Here is a 16986-nt window from a genome sequence, read left to right as displayed (position 1 = left end):
AGAGAGCTTTGGAGGCTCTGTTTGTTTATTCTTCATTGCTCTAAGATAAGAAATTCCGTGATTGGAGGTAGGTGCTAGACAAGCCCAAGGCGTTGTCAGGAGGCAGTTTCCTGTCCAGTTCACTTGTTTCTTCATTTTTGTAATGCCTCTGCAAGGATTTGTAGTGTCATCACTGAAGTAGCAGACACAGCTGCGGCAGGTCAAGCACTGGGTTAGCAGCCTCATGCTGCTGTGTTAGCTGATGGCTGTGTCCTAAGAAAGTAAGAGGGTAGTGTTGTGCAGCTGTTCTGCCCTAGAGAAGCAGGGCATTGTCTGCAGAGCTGTGGGCCACTCACACTGCTGAAGTCTGATACCCACAACCCCACTAGTATATTCATAGCATGCTCATGTTTCCCCATTCAGGCAAGCAGATGAAGACAATGAAGGGAAAATTGCAGAAGTTTGGGAGCCGCAGTCGTGCAGACTTTGAACTTCATTTATCTGCAGTAAGAAGGAATTAAGGCTGATAATTCAGCTGTTTCTGAGTTCCTGTTACTAGCAGTTATTCCCAGAGCTGTACGTTGTTGCAGGTTTTTTTTTGGCTTCTCGGATTTGAACAAATGGTGTAACCTGCTTCCTGGTAGATAAGTGCTCATGTTGCAGAGCTGTCATCTCCCATTTGGTGTAGTCCTCCTCAGGAGTAAGCCAGGTATTGAATATACCACAGATTGAGTTTATTTGGCAGTTACATGCTAACATACTGAAAGCAATTGCAAGGCATTGTAAAAGAAAGGGAAATGCATATATGTTGATCACGGTCTGTGCTGTAGAATTTCTGAAGGCCAGAGGTGTGATTTGTTATTTATTTTTGTTGCTTATGAAAACATTTGAATACATTGCCGGTAATAAGTTAGCATTTTTAATTAGCATTTACATAGTATATGTATAGTTCAGCTTTTGAGTAGTTTTAACAGCACAACTTTTCTTTTTCTGTGTTTTTTTTTTTTTTCCTGTAGTACTTTTTGCCCTTCCCTTCTCCCAATACACATTCATAGGATCTTTGACATGTTCCAGACTTCCTGCCTTCCACATTTGTAGAGAGTAATAATCTGTACTGTTTGTTTTCACCTTGTCACCACAAGACTGACCCAGCAATCTCTCAACCTCTGTTTTCAGTTTACAAGAACCTCACCTGTTGTGGGTTTGTCTGGTAGCTTCCAGCTACTAGTCCAGTCTGTCCTTGCACTCATGTAAGTTTATTGTATCTGCAGTATCCTGCCAGCAAGGAGTTTAAAAAATCTACTACCCTTTGCCTGAAAAAACATCTCCTTTCGTCCTCTGAGAGGAGGAATACTGATTTATGAGCCATTAAGATTTTGCTTTCTTACCTGTCATTTGAAAAGTTGGTTAGCTTAGAGACATTATCCACTTGCAAAAATAGGCCACATGTAACCTATTTGAGCTGATACACGTGTTCACGTTAGTGCTTGTTTCAAATAAAAGCCAGAAGGATGACATCTAGACTTGTCAGTCAAATGAGTGTGTGGCAGTCAACGGAGAACTGCTTGGCTTCATGTTGGCATGGGGTAATATTGTATATACACATTTTCCCTATTTGTTTTTACTTTTACATTATGGTCATTAAATTCTGTCAGAGCATTATTTGATTCCTGTTTGTACTTCCAGCAAAACAATGGCTTAAAGTCACTGACCTGTCTGAAGCCTCAGTGTTCGAGACTACTTTGCTGGTGCCTTTTGAGGAGCCCGCATACTAATGCGTGCATCACAGGGAGCAACCAGGAGGGACTGGATGTAGGTGTACAGCCTGTGCAGTCTGTGCTCCAGTCCAGAGGTATTTTGATTAATGGAAAGAAGTTGGATTAGTTGGGTTTTTATTAGCTTGTTTTTAAAGAAAACAATGCACAAGCCTTAATCTTTCCTGAAAAATTTGGAATTCACTTTTCATTTAAAAAAAAAAAAAGCAGAGCAGTAAACATCTCAAGGCATTGAGTTCCTAAGCATTAAGTGAATGTGACAGTGCTTTGAGAAAGTCAAAACAAAACAGTCAGCTCCTTTCCTTTGTCTGGCATTGTGCTTGTAGCTCTGAACTAGTCCTGCTGTTGGCTGTTGAAGACATTGAAGGCTGTTGAGTTTCATTGGGTTTATTGTAAGGAGGTAAGATAACATCTGTAGGAACAGCTTTTTTTAGTTCTGCTTGTGGAATGCCTTGTCATGTTTGTAGGAATGCTTAGGTTTATTGTCTAGCAAACAATATTCTCATTTCTTTGTGTCTCAGGAAAGCATCTCTGCATCCTGATTGCCCTGTATAACATCTGGAAACAGAATTTTTGCATCAGGTCTGTACAGAATTGGGAAAACTGTGTTCTTTTCTATCACAGTTTGTAATCCCCGATGGTACTCTGAAAAAGCATCAAGTGGTAGGTCTTTTCTGACCAGCTTAGTTTAGAACCCCTTTGCACAACCAACTTAGACAGGTATTGGGCTTTATATGCTGCTTTGACACATCAGATTTGTGTTCATGGATGCCACAGAAAGGCAACTGTGTTTTTAATCTACACAAAGTCTTCTCTGTTTTCACATGAAGAGTTTGTACTGGATATGTTGATTTAGAAAGGTAAAAAGTTGTGTCTGTGGAACTTGAGAAGTGCCACACTGGACTAGTAGAGTGCAGTCTAGATTTGTGTTTTGGTTCTCATAATGTGTAGTACTGTGTGCATTTGACAAACAGGTCTAAAATCTTACAAATGACTGATTAGTCTGTGTTTAAAGGTAAGATTACTTAGTTGTTCCTTACTAATGTTAGCTAGAAGGTGGTAGGTTTGTATATCCAGTATTTTGATCCATAAAACCTATTGTTTATCTTTTTTTTGTTTTGTTTTGTTTGTGTTTTTCTTTTTTTTTTTAAGTGGGAATTATATATATATGTGCACTAGATAGAAGTGGAAAAATATATCCCTGTAAACAACCAGTGGTGCTCAAACCCCATCAATATTTTTCCAGGATTACAAAACTCACTGCTCCTAAATATTTTATCTATGAACTGAGTAAGAAGTTTTCTTTCTTCCAGGTTTCCGACTTGCCTTTGCAAGTCTCTCCTGCTTAGTGAAATGAGTGGCAGGAATTTTGTTTCAAGCCAATGTTGCACTGCAGTAAGAAGGTAGGAAGAACAGAAAGATTTCAAAAGAATAATATGTATTTAAGGAGTCCTGTAGCCAATTTAAAAGACAATGTATATGTGTGTGTTTTTTGTCTTTTTATAAACTCCACCGTTTGGGCTTCATTAGTATAACAGATTCATTCAGGTGTTAGTGCAATGCTTTACGTTCTTTTCCAGAAAGATAACCTCATTCTCAATTTAGAAGGTAGGTTTTGTATAACTCATTTTGAATAATCTGTCTTTACACTCCTATTTGATAGTAAGCTTAGGTGCCATCTTATATTTTCTCTTTCTAGGAGTGCTTACATAGAGAAAACGGGCTTTCTATAAGCTAGAGGAATAGGTGACTTGCTGCTTCATCTTCTGGCAGAGCTGGGAGTCGTGCAGGTTGTTCAGTCAGACAGAAGTTCAGAATTTGTTTGATCTTTCATAGAACTAATTGGAGTAGAAGTTAAAGGTAAACAGGATTTCATTCACAAGCCAGAGGAGTAGATTAAGAACATCTTGATTTACCTCAAATAGTGTGGTCCCCAGAAATATTTTGAAGAAAAATACAAACAAACCCTTATGTTACAAGCTATTTTTAGAATGGATTTTACTTAAATTGTGCTACCTCTAGAGAGTATAGACGATTTAAATGCTCTCTGCTATATGCATAAGAGCAAGCACCGTGAAACTGGTATTTCAGAGATAAAAGCAGTTGTCTTCCCCTCCTATCATTTTCTCTATCTAGGAATTTCTATGAAAATCACCTATACATGAAAATGGCTTTCAGTTAAATTAATCTGAGTTGTAAGCAACCCGAAACTTTATTTATTTTGATGGTAAATTTAATGTTCTCAACATATCGGATTTGTGTGCTCACAATGAGTAACTGTCATAGAGATTGTCAGAGAAAGCAACTCTGTCTTTGGCTAGTAGGTAGGGGGCTTTTTGTACCTATTGAGAGATATGGGAAGACATTTTGGGTTCCACATACGCTGAAAACATTCTGTCGACATGCTTACACGATCAACAAAGAAACAATAAAATACTGACAGGTAGTTACTGTATTTTGATGTGTGTAACCTAGGGGTTATCTGCTGAAAAAACAAAATTGCAATTCAGCAGCACTGTAGGGATCTGGATATGCACAGATAATACAAGGGGAAGTTTATTCTAGGACCTGTCTCCTTCAAAGCTTCACAGTGTCTGATTTCCCCATAGCCTGCATCCTTTCCCATAGTTTGCTCTCACCATCCCAGTAGTCCCTCAGCTTCAGAGCTGTGTATGTTGTCTGAGGTTCAGATTGTATAAAATAAAAGATGGTCTTATCTTTAGCTTTCAGTTAATTGCTTGTTGCAATGAATGAGGCTTTCATAGTGAAAGAAAATACTGCGCTTGGTTTTTGGGTTTTATTTTCAAGTTTTGTGCCCGAAGATGGGATGTAATTCTTCAAGCATAAAAATAAAAGCAAAACTTTCAACATTTATGCCTTACAATCTGAGGAGTTCATATGGTAATATATTCTGCAACATAGCCGAGGGCTTCAGAAATATATATATATATATATATATATATATATATATATATATATATATATATATATATATTTTTTTTTTTTTTTTTTTTTAAGTGAGATTTAATCTGTAGTATGCAGAAGTTTTTAATGCTCATATTGTCAGGTTAGCACCGTGTTTAAATTTGTAGCTACAGTACATAGAGCTTGGAATGTCAGACATTGTTTCTATTATCCTTTGAATAGAAACAGTCAAAGAATGGGTCTGGAAGCCAGCAGGAATTTGACATCTGAGCAAAAAATAAGTATGTTTAGCTGTCTAATTTTTCTCTCTTTGTGAGCAATGGCTAGGATGGCTTTTGTGTTTTTATAATTCCAAAGAAATAACCTCTTTGCTTTATTCTTCCAGCTTCTATGCAGTAGTGAAATACCATCTTTTTCCACTCTTTCTGATATTTTTATAAGAAAAGTCCGGAAGTGTTTTACTCTCATCAACTTGATTCCTTCAGCTAAGTAATGTTAAAACAAAACCATTCTCTATACTAATGTTTTGTCACTGAAACTGCCGTCATTACTGTGGAATGATGGCACCGTGAAGCATGGAGTCGTGGCTAACGTACATTCAGATATTTATCCACCATTCTAGTATTATTTTTTTTTTCTTTCCCTCAAATTGTACATAACAGCATGTGAAATATTTTTGGCAGTTTTTCATTACATGAAGTGAGCATATCAGAGGAGAAAAGAGTAAGTATAATGAGAATTAGAAATTAATATGTGGCAGGATAATTGTACAAAACTAATGTTTTAATGAGCAAAGCCAGAAAACTGAATTTGACATGGAATGTAACAGTGTGACAGTGAAGGATGTGGGATTTTTTTTGCCTGTATCTTGTTGCATTTTTGTTTTAATGGAACAAACAAATATGCTTTCTGTTCTGGGGAGCAGAGAGATGTGGGGGTAAAAGCAAATCAGAATGACGTAGTGCTTTAAGCTAATCAATCCAGTAACAGTTTTGAAACCCATTTTCTAGAGTATCTCATACCAGCATCATTTTTCATCAAACCTACAATGACTATGGCTGCTGGAGTGTTTTATTGGCTGCTTAAAACTAAGGATGAGAGGTGTTCTGTTTCTGTCTTTGGTAAGACCAGAATTCACGGTGCTAAGCTCTAGAATCGTATAAACAATGGAAAGAACCCCAGTATATTATGTGCTGCTTTGTAACCTTATAAATCTGAAGTGTTTCTCTTTGTGGGTTCATTTTAGAAAAATCCATAAGGTAGGCCTCGGGCTGAATTCAATGTTTGAATATGATGCATTTTATTCAGAATGGCATTTTTCATGTAGGACAAGCCCGTGAGATGTGTCTGAAGGTAGATACTACCAATTTACTGCAAGCTAGTAAATTGACCTGTGTTCCACAGTGCTGACTTGAGTGCTTATGCCAGTGGTGCTTAGCAGGTAGCTTACACCTTCTCGTTTAGGGATAAGCCTCCTTGCATTTACCACATAGTAAGAGCATGCATGAAGTAGTTAGTGCCGAACATCTGATGTGTGATAAATTCAAGCCCTCTCTTATTTCGCAGTAACATATGTCTCTCTATTACAAGGCCCAGCTCGCTGTAGGCAGAAGATGGGAAATGTTCTTTTTTTTCAGAAGTTGGAAAGGGTTATTTATCTAAAAAATAATAGACATGCTGTATTTGTGCAAGCATAAAGAAAGCTGGTATACTGGCCAGTCTAAATAACTGCAGGTACGTGTTGCAGTCATTGACAGACAAGAAAAGCGATCACGGTTGACCCAGTACGCGTTCCTTAATGATGCTCTAAGAGTTTATTATGGGGTTGTATTGGCTGTATGCATAAGGCTTATCTGGATTCATGTTGGACTTGAGCTAATCACACCACTTGGAGTGCTCGGACACACCCAGCTGGCTCTGTAGCACACTCTGCAATCAAATATTTCTGCATCTCACAATGTGGTATTAACAAGATTATCTCCCCATTAGTTTGAGTACTGGAGGCTTAACAATAGGCCTGTATTATGCGTGTAATTATTACACCTCGCAGTTCCTCGATGAACATGTTATTCCTGTTTTAGTGATGAAGAAGCTAAGGTGTTACGATCAGTGTTTCCAAAGTTTGTACAACAGTTTTCAACAAATCTCTGCCAGGAACAGTATAAAAACATGAATGGTATTACCACTAGTCGTGTATTTTTCCCTTTCTTTGTCTGTGTGTTTCTGGATTTACAGAACCATGATGGGCAAAGTGTTGTTTCCAAAACAAAGGATGTTTTGATCCTCTAAAGAGGAGCTGTTGAAGCTCTGTGGGAGTTGGGGATTTTTTGAGATAACAGACCTTAGCTTTGATTATTATTTTTTTTTTGGCAGGTTCAGAGAAACAGTTGGTATTTGCCTAGAATTTAAGAGTGTCAAAAATGGCACAAGGTGGAAAGAGTGAGATCATTAATCAGACATTGAAAATGTTTGTGGGGAAGGAACCTTTTGACTACACACAATGAATTGTCCACCTTAATGCTGCTGAGATGGGAACTGCCTGGATCTCAAGGCCTTAGGCTGCCATTTTGGGAGGCAAGGAGTTAGTTGGGGATGGAAAGACTGGAGTTTGTATTCTTTCTGCTCTGTTACCCATTGCTATCTTCATGGATCTGACACTCTGTTTATCTGACAGTGCACTCAGTACTGCTTCGCCAGGGAAAATTGCACAAAACAAGCCCAGTGCATCAGCATTTTCATTGTGTATTGAGCTGAGCCTCCCTTCACATGGTCACATCCCCTTTTTAATCTGGGATTCCATGTCCCTTTCCCAGTCCAGCCTGTTTCTGTGGTGTCTATTGCTGGTCTCCCCAAGCTTCTGTTTCTGTGGTTTGAGTGTTTTTTTGTGTGGCTGAGTGTTAAGACCTGCAGGACTTTTGGAAGTGCGTTGTTTAGGGGTTAGGCAATACACCGAGTTAGTGCTAGTAGTTTGGGACAGACTGAGGTGATGGCTGCGTTCAAGTTGGATTTCCTCCCGGAGATGATGGTGGACCATTGCTCCTTGAATGCTAGCCCTGTGTAAGTAGTCTACCTTCATGTCTAATTTTATAATTGAAGTGAGAGTTGGAGTTGCTTTCTCTGAAGCCAATGCTGCCTAATGGATTCCCCTTGCCGTGGGGGGGAAGAGGGATAGGGGAATCTGCAACTGGTTTTCTTGAGGAAACCGTAGCAGGCATTGGGAGTTGATACTGGATTCTGGACGGAGGAAAAAAATGATTAATTTTGGGGCTGGGGGTAATGAGGAATAAAGCTATTTGATTGTACTGTTTACGTGTATGCTGTATGCTACGGGTGCTGATGTTCTAAAATCAGTTATTAAAATGAATTGTTGGGAGAACAACTCCAGTTCTTTCCTGTTAATGATTCCAGACTAAACCTTCTAATTAGGAATGAAGGATTCCTTGAAATCCTGTTGAGGTCATGTTAAAAATTGCTCACTTAACAGGGGACTGGCAGTGCTCCTGAAACTGTCCATGGGAGAGAAAGCAGGGCTGAAAATTATTACTGGAAAAGGTTAAGTGACTTCCAGTCGTTCTCATTTAGAACGAAAAAACATGCAGTTTACCTCTTTGTAAAAGGTATTCTTTATGTTGGATATTTAAAGAGATGCTGACTCTTTTGGAGTGGAAAGGTTGAGTAGTGAAAGGATTTATGAGGATAATTCGCTTTCCTTCTAGTAAGAAGCTGTGTGGTTTCTGAGGTCAGTTCGTACAGTTATAAAACTTTGGCATCGATTCTTTATCGTACTCTGTACAGCAGCATATTGAGAGGGGAGAAAAAATAACTAAACGTTGCCTGGTCTTGAAATTTTTCTAAAACAATTATGTTGAGGGATAAATGTGCCTATAGTAAACAGTGTTCCTGTCATTGCCTGTAATGTAATAAGCCATTGAAAAAAATCTTTAAAAAAGAAAAAAACAAAGATGAAGAGAGCTGACTACTCTGGAAGAAGGCCACTGTATCCTTCAACAATGAGCTTGGGGACCGGGCTGGGGGGAATCATTGCGTGGTTACTGTTCTGGTCCCCATGTTCTTTCTAGACTATGTAGGGGTTGGCCAGCAATTTTAGCATACTAATCACTACAGCTGCAATAGGATGTCATTACAGCCTTCCACAAAGATAGGTCCTGTGGTATACCAGCCTGTGACTGCCAAAAACAAGACCTCACATTGTATTCAGCAAACAGTGAGGAGTCAATACAGAAAGCAGCGTATGGCTTTCAGGTAGCTGGGTGAAGTATAACAGTTTTATTGACAGGCTTTAAACAGTTCATACAGCTCCATGTAGTGCCTCACATGCAGCTCCACGTAGTGCCTTGAAACCTTTTGAAGAACCCCATAATCAAAACTTGTGTGTTGTTGTAATCTAAGTAATGATTCTCTTTCTGTGTTAGCACCCTACTGTTACTCAGCTTGATTTAGTCTGATACTAAGATTATCCAGGCCTAACCTGTTCATCTGCAACCTGAGCCTGTTTTTTTTCCAGATATTGTTGAAAGCTGCCTATTTTCACAAAGCACTATATCATTGTAAATCTTTAACAAGACTTCTCATTGATTCAATTGTACCTATTTTTCTCTTTTAAGATGTTTTTTCACCCCAGGATATAATTCCACAGAGTCATCTTTAAACATACAAAAAAGTTACCCTCATTTATGCTAGTTATTAGTTTAGGTTCCTTCCACTTCCAGTTTCTCCTGTAAAATTTTATAGGATTGAACTAGTGATATTTTTCAGTCATCTCATCAAACATTTCCTGAATTCCAGATGTCTACATTGTAAGAGCATACATTAGGAGAAGTTTTAAACAACTGTGCAGAGTAATTGGTTTCCAAGTATATGACTTGCCAATGAATGTGAATAATATTCATGAATATTCTCTTGCCATGCAGGATTGCAGATGTGCAGGAGTCTCTTTGTTTTAATCATACATGTTTATATACGTGTTGAAATATATTTTAACCTCACTATAAGCACGCTGCTTCTAGCTGCAATGACATGTAGAATCCGTAGTGAGTAATCTAACAGAAATTCCTTGTTATTTTTCATAGCTCAAAGAAAATGAATGGCACACTGGATCACCCAGACCAACCTGATCTAGATGCTATCAAGATGTTTGTGGGTCAGGTCCCACGGAGCTGGTGTGAGAAAGATCTAAGAGAACTTTTTGAACAGTATGGTGCTGTCTATGAAATCAATGTCTTGCGGGACAGGAGCCAAAACCCTCCTCAAAGCAAAGGTGAGAACTGTCTTTCTCATGTTAGACTTGGGGTCTCAGCTGCTTTTACACAATTCTAATCTTAACTGTTTGCTGTCTGGATTATAAATACAGAGCAGAACACCTAATAAATATTGTGTTGCTCCAGAGCATTGCTATGATGTTATGATATGGCCAAAATCTTGCTGGAAGTGTCACAGTTTCAGATAAAATACAAAATAAAAAGTTTTTATTTATTTTCTTGTATATATCAAATGCTTAGTACCTCAAATCCCAACTAAATGCTGTAACCTGGGTATGCAGTTCAGTAATATGCAATAATGTATTTCCTGTAAAACCAGATCTAAGATCTGGATACTACCAAATAATTGAGTTTAACAGTGGAAGTAGCCAAGATTTGTTTGCCAGATACATTTAAATGCTTGTTTTAATGATATGTTATGGTATTGAATATATCCTGTTGGTGGTATCCTGTTTTATTACACACATGAATCTTTTTCAAGTTAAAATCAGTAACGCCTACCTATTTCAATGCCTAACTTCTATTTGTCATGTATTTTGCATTGGAAAGGTGAAAGTGGGGGATTTCTAATTTCTGTACAACACATCAGGATTCCTAGTGTTCTTCCTTAGCTAGCATTTTGTTTCAATTGCAGGGTGCTGTTTTGTTACGTTTTATACCCGTAAAGCTGCACTAGAAGCACAGAATGCTCTTCACAACATGAAGATTCTCCCAGGGGTAAGTGAAGAGGCATTCTTTCTTCTCAGCTCTATCTTGTCTTTCTTTTCTGCTCTGGCAGCACAGATGTAAAACATACATTATTTTGCCCTCAAGTCATGTTTAAGAGATCTCACAGTCTTGCTCTTTTTAATATATTTGTACAGTAACAGATCTTAAAGGAAATTTGGAGTGTTTTGAGGAATAATATGGTAGTGAAGTGTGTGGGCATGGCTTCTATAAAAGTACTTTCTCAGGAGGAATGATGGTGTATCATTCGAAAAGCTTTTCTTTCTTCCAGAAACGTATGTATTGTTACTTACACCTTTCTGTAGAGACAATTCAGGCTACCATCTCTTTTCTTCCACTATTCTTCTGGAAATATATTTCATGTAGCATAAAGTGAACACATCTGGGATTAAATAATATTTTTGCATTTCAGATGCACCATCCTATCCAGATGAAACCAGCTGACAGTGAAAAGAATAATGGTAAGCTGTACTAAAGTCTGAGACTTGTGGCGCTATTCATGCTAATACGGAAATTTCAGCTTCTGTTGAACAGCTTCTGATTGAGTCATATTGAACTGGAGACCTAATTATAAAAAAAAAAAAAAAAAAGGCATGTTTTCAGTACAGTAGGTATTGTAAGTGAGTTCTCTAAATTTTCATGACTAAGTATCTTCCACTGTTGCTGCTTCTGGGGAAAACCATGGTGTCAGTTGGGGAAACATCCAGTGAGTTCTTGTTTGTACTAAGGTGTTTGAAATCCAGAAATGCTTTTCAGGTGTTTGACCAATCTGAAAGCCTGTTGTGGTTAGGGTGGAAGTCCAAAACTTTACCTTGTAGTATACAAGGAAGAGTGAGAATTCAAAAACAGACCATCAGAGAAAATATTGTGAGTATACTTCTACACATTGGCTATTTCAGATTAAGATGTTAAACATCTAACATTGCTTAAATGATTTATCTGTGCATTTCAATGATGAGTTTATGTACACACTCAAATACGTATATATGCACACACACAGGTGTGTATGTTTCTTGGAAGAATAATGGGAAGTGGAAGGTGTATTTAATGAAATTTTAAGGTGACAGCTCTGAGGCTATAACATGAATTTTAGTACAGGGTTAAGGTGAGTATATAAATAGGAAAGCATCAGTTAAAGTATTTTAACTTGACATTAAAATAAATTCTGGAACTCTTGAACTAAAATGGACTACAAAAAGGATTTGAAGGCAGTTTTATGCTCCAAGAGCTTGACAGTGAACTGGGTGCAACATCAAGATTTACTAGTCCGTTAAAACTTGTCAGCTGGAAAGGTTTGGAGTTTTCCTTGTCCGCTCCAAGGAAGAGTCAGCAAAGAAATTGATTTCTCCTCACCATGGCACTAAATAGGAGAAGACTTTCTGTCCTGAAGCTTCAAATTGTGCTTCATGCCTTCGTCATGTTATATTGTGTTGAATGTTTTATTTGCAAACTGTTTTAAATGTCCAAGTGGCATTCTGATTAATTTGCTTCGTCACTTAAAAGTGAGTATTTCTGAGGTAATTAGCATCCTCAGATAAACAAAATGAGAGGTCTAAAGTTCTGATATTAGTAACCACCAACTGGCAAATTAAGAGAAATGTCTGTTTCTGCACCATTTATTTTAAAATAGTCCACAAACTAGGAGTTTTTCTTCAACACTAATATATCTGGTAGTGTCAGCATTTAGAGGAAAGATACAATAGCAGATGGATCAGTTTGGATGTGTCATTTTCTTGCCTTTGGTACAGATCAGAATGGATGACTGTGAAACAGAATTAAACAACAGGTGTTGCTTCTGCTGTTGAGACAGGAGCATGAGGAAATAGGCAGAAGTAAATTTAGGTGATTGGCCCCCTATCACACCAATCTAATGAGCTAGAGAGAATCCTTTTGTGACTAACTTGCCTGTTTAGACACTGGTGAGGTATGTTGGCCATCTAAAGATAGAATGGACAGATGAGAGGATGAAAATAGTCCAGTAAAATAGACACAACTCTTCTCTTGCTAACCAGGAACTAAATGTAGGACATATGGGAAGTGCTGCTGAATCTGATGCATTTTTTGTTTTTGTTTTTGTTGTGGTTTAACCGGCCAGCAGCTGAACACCACACAGCTGTTCGCTCACCCTCCCTCCTCCCTCTCTGGGATGGGGGAGAGAAATGGGAAAGTGAAGCCTGTGAGTTGAGATAAAGACAGTTTATTAAGACAGGAAAATAATAATAACAATAATGATGATAACAGTACTACTACTAATAATGTGTACAAACAGATGATGCACAATGCAATTGCTCATCACCCGCTGACCGATGCCCAACCTAACCCCGAGCAGCCGGCCCCCCCACCCCAGCTAGCCACCCCTATATATTGTTGAGCATGACCCCAGATGGGATGGAATACCCCTTTGGCCACTTTGGGTCAGCTGTCCTGGGTCTGTCCCCTCCCCACTCCTGCTGCTCTCCCAGCCTGCCTGCTGGCAGGACAGAGTGAGAAGCTGAGATGTCCTTGGCTTGGTGTAAGCACTGCTCTGCAGCAATTAAAACATCAGGGTGTTACCAGCACTCTTCTCATCCTAATCCAAAACACAGCACCCTACCAGCTACTAGAAGGAAAATTAACTATATCCTAACTGAAGCCAGGGGGGTTTTTTAACATTCTTGTAGCTCACGGGCTTGCAAAGGAGAAACAGACGGTAAAATAAAACAGGCATCCTTCAGATTCATTGAGGTATCACATATACATCTTCCTAAAACAAAGAAATTGCATTATTAGGAGTTGTTTTTTAACAAGCATCTACCCCAAAATAGAAGGAAAGTAATTCTACGGTTGATGGAGAATGTTTGACAAAGTAAGATGTAGTAAGTATGTTTTTGTTGGTAATACTCTCATCCTTTGATTTCTTAGCAGTAGAAGATAGGAAGTTGTTTATTGGAATGATATCCAAGAAGTGCAATGAAAACGATATCCGAGTGATGTTCTCCCCCTTTGGGCAGATTGAAGAATGCAGGATATTACGGGGCCCCGATGGCCTGAGCCGAGGTAAGCAGAAATTTTCCTGACAGTTCAAGATTCTCCAAAAGGTGATGCTACCTTTCGTAGCTCAAGGTGGCGTTTCAGCTATTTCAGTGATTTTTTTTTTTAAAGGTATATTCATTGCTTTATTCATCCCGGTAATTGCTGATAAAGTGAGTGACTTGTTTCCTTCTGCGTTCTTTCCCCAGGTTGTGCATTTGTGACTTTTACAACAAGAGCCATGGCACAAACAGCAATCAAAGCAATGCACCAAGCACAAACCATGGAGGTAAAGCAAGTTAGGGAATGTCAGGAGAAAATAGTTACTGTGGAGTCTGGGGGACTGGAGAGTAGGGAGAGGACATTGTTTGCTCTCCTCCTAGAGCTCAAGATAGAAACCTCACCTGCAGAGAAAATACCAAAATATAAAATGGAATGAAAATCAAATGAGATTTTGAACCTTTAATAAAACGCATTGTTTGATTATATATATGTATGGGGAGGGTGTCAGAAATGCTTCTAATGACTGGGTCTTAATGCAGTAGTTTCTGATAACTGGGGGATAGCAAGTGTGTAATTGTTTGAATTGCTATTTGCAGGGTTGCTCTTCTCCCATTGTGGTAAAATTTGCAGACACACAAAAGGACAAAGAGCAAAAACGAATTGCTCAGCAACTCCAGCAACAAATGCAACAGATCAGTGCTGCCTCGGTATGGGGAAACCTGGCTGGTCTCAACACACTTGGACCCCAATACTTAGCAGTGAGTTTCTCATCTGAGTTCTTTTCATCTCTTCAGGGATTGCAGTGTCTGATTGTTTTGTAATGCTCAATGTATTCATGTTTAGAAGGCTCCTGATAAATAGAAGTAGGGCTTGTAATCCCCGTTTTGTGGATGAGGAGGCTGAATTACAGGAAATTGTTATGTGCTAACAGCTAGTCAGCATGCATTTAAGTGAGGATTTCTGCCCCAGTCTCCCTAGCGCTAAGCGCTGAAACATTTATTTGTCTTCTGCAGAATGGTAGAAGAATTCCTGTTCCATTGTTCCTTAGCCAGCATTTCTTTCACCCCCTTCCAGTGAGACATAGGCTAGTACTTGGTGATGAGCAAATAGAAAAGGTAGGCAGGTGGAAGCAGCTCACAGTGTACACTAAACAAAACAACAACAAAAATAAAAACACACCAGAATATAGACAGAAACTACTCTTCTCTATCAAAAATGACTCAAGAAGGTAGTCTACAGTTTGTCACTAGTTTCATTTGGTTTTGCTGGGTCCCTAGAGGGTGAACTTTCATAAACTGGTGTGCTCTGGCTCATGTGGATTACCACATAGCTATGAGAACTGTTTTCATGCAATTTGGGGAATAGAAAAGGAAAACTTCATCTCATTCTTGGTATAGTGTACTACTGAAGTGGGGACGTTCATTCTTTTACTTCTGCTTTAAGTTTGGTAGATTGAATTTTTTTTTTTTTTTTTTTTTTTTTTAACAACATGTGGTTAAGGGAGAAAAGAGCAGTAGGAAATCTCTCTAAATAGCTTCCTAGCAGGGGCTTGGGATTTCTCTCATGGCTGCTGTGCTTAAGAAATGTGGAGGAGATCACCTCTCACAGTGGCTCTTTGATTTTTGATTTTTGGTATGGCATTTGCCATTTGTCCTGTGCTGGCAATGTCAGCTGTAAAGTCTGGCTTGAGGTAGAATTATGGGTAGCAGTCCTGCCTGAGGTGCTTTGAATAGGTGTTGTCTCTCATTACTGATTCTGTTTTTGTCTTGGTGCATTAGATACAAACTTCACTTAGGCTAGTATACTGACTGTCCTGAGTGGGAAAAGCATTGTGGTGTTGCTTTGGCTGCAATGCGGTGCATGGGCAACATTGATTTTCACTCTGGTGGTGCTCTGGCTGTATTTTTGAAGAGGAATTCTTTTTACGCTTTGCTGTGATTTGGTGCATGGGCAGGGGGAATTCCCTTTGTGACGGCGCTCTGGCTGTGGTGTGATGCAGTTTCTCCCAGAAGCGGAGCCAGCCCTCACTCTCACTCTTGTTTTGTTTTTTGGTGTAATGTCTAGCTTTATTTGCAGCTCCTTCAGCAGACAGCAGCTGCCTCATCTGGAAACCTGAACACATTGAGCAGCCTCCACCCAATGGGAGGTGAGTTTTTTCCACCAGAAGACAAATTCTGTACCCCACCCCACCCCTGCCCCCCCCAAAAAAAAAAAAGGCAGATAGAAAAAGTAGCCAAAAGGCTTGTAGACATATTGCAGTTGTAGTAAGTAGTCCTGAGTTTACCCATTCCTGTGAAATGACAGAAATTCTCTGCTAAAAGTGTGCATGTTCCTTCTTAATCTTAGTTAATCGTTTTCTCCAAGGTAAGTTGTGGTATCCTGTTTATCTCCCCTACCTCTGGCATTTAAAATTATCTTCCCTTATGGATACAAAAAAAAAAAAAAAAAAAGGACTGTTTATTTTCATCCAAACAGATCCATATTTGAAGCACCGTGGTATTGAAATAAGCACTAGTGCATGTGTTTAATTGTTTAGGTCTCATATTTTAAATTATTTCTTTTTAAATGCCTCAAAGTTGAAAATGTATTGTTGCAAGTAATGTGAACTAGTCCTTCATTCTGGTTCTTTAATTCCTGCATTTGTTTTACAATTACTTACAATATTGCTGTGATGTGGGAGTATCAGCTTAACAGATATAAGCCAAATTCCTTGCTGTTGATTGCTAGTCAAAACATAAGTGAAGTTATCTGAAGTATCCTTTAGGATTATGGAGATAATGTAAAAGTTTCTGAACTGAGGCTGCAAATTAATTGTACTTTCTGTCTTCAGAGGATTGCGAATAATAAAACCCATGTTAGTAACTCTATTCATCACTTCCTCTAAATTTTTCTGCTGACAGAGAACCTATAGTTTTGGTTTTAATACTGAACACTTAGTGCTTTTAAAATTGCCTCTTAGAGTTGTCCAGTAGTTAATAATATTACGTGCCCTGTCTGTGCAGAGGTTGACCTTAAAGTATTAAAAAGTAAAGTCTCTTTGTACATCCACCAGCAACAATTGCAAGCTTTTACAAGTGTTGTGTTGTCTGTTCTAATAACTTCGTTGTTTTCTTGAGACTTATTCTAACCTTAGCTTCTTAGGTGTATTTTTTTTTCATGTTCAGCTTCTTCAGAGCTCTTGGATTCTAGAGTCTCACTAAAAGCAAATTTAGTTTCACTAACACCTGTTTGGTGGTGATGTAAATAGATTTCGTGACATTTTTTCACTTATTGCTTCTGTTTAAAAAAGC

General features: G+C 38.6%; 1 protein-coding gene across 14 annotated transcripts in view; it reads left to right on the top strand.

The window, feature by feature from the left end:
- The window catches only part of CELF1 (CUGBP Elav-like family member 1), a 57745-nt gene that overhangs the window by 20767 nt on the left and 19992 nt on the right, over nt 1-16986 (top strand). For 3 of the 14 annotated variants that reach the window (XM_084287667.1, XM_084287678.1, XM_084287666.1), the window contains exons 3-9: nt 9770-9957; nt 10593-10675; nt 11097-11145; nt 13586-13720; nt 13903-13982; nt 14293-14454; nt 15761-15842. In XM_084287667.1, the coding sequence (XP_084143793.1) occupies nt 9780-9957; nt 10593-10675; nt 11097-11145; nt 13586-13720; nt 13903-13982; nt 14293-14454; nt 15761-15842 (769 nt within the window). In that variant the 5' untranslated portion in view covers nt 9770-9779. Of the gene's footprint in view, nt 1-3071; nt 3158-9769; nt 9958-10592; nt 10676-11096; nt 11146-13585; nt 13721-13902; nt 13983-14292; nt 14455-15760; nt 15843-16986 lie in introns of those variants that run through there. The other 11 variants (XM_084287677.1, XM_084287676.1, XM_084287673.1 and 8 more) reach the window with 6 other exon arrangements.

The sequence above is a fragment of the Netta rufina genome (genome assembly GCF_964035555.1).
Source record: "Netta rufina genome assembly, chromosome: 5".
NCBI lineage: Eukaryota > Metazoa > Chordata > Aves > Anseriformes > Anatidae > Netta > Netta rufina.
This window is presented reverse-complemented; position numbering and strand designations above follow the sequence as displayed.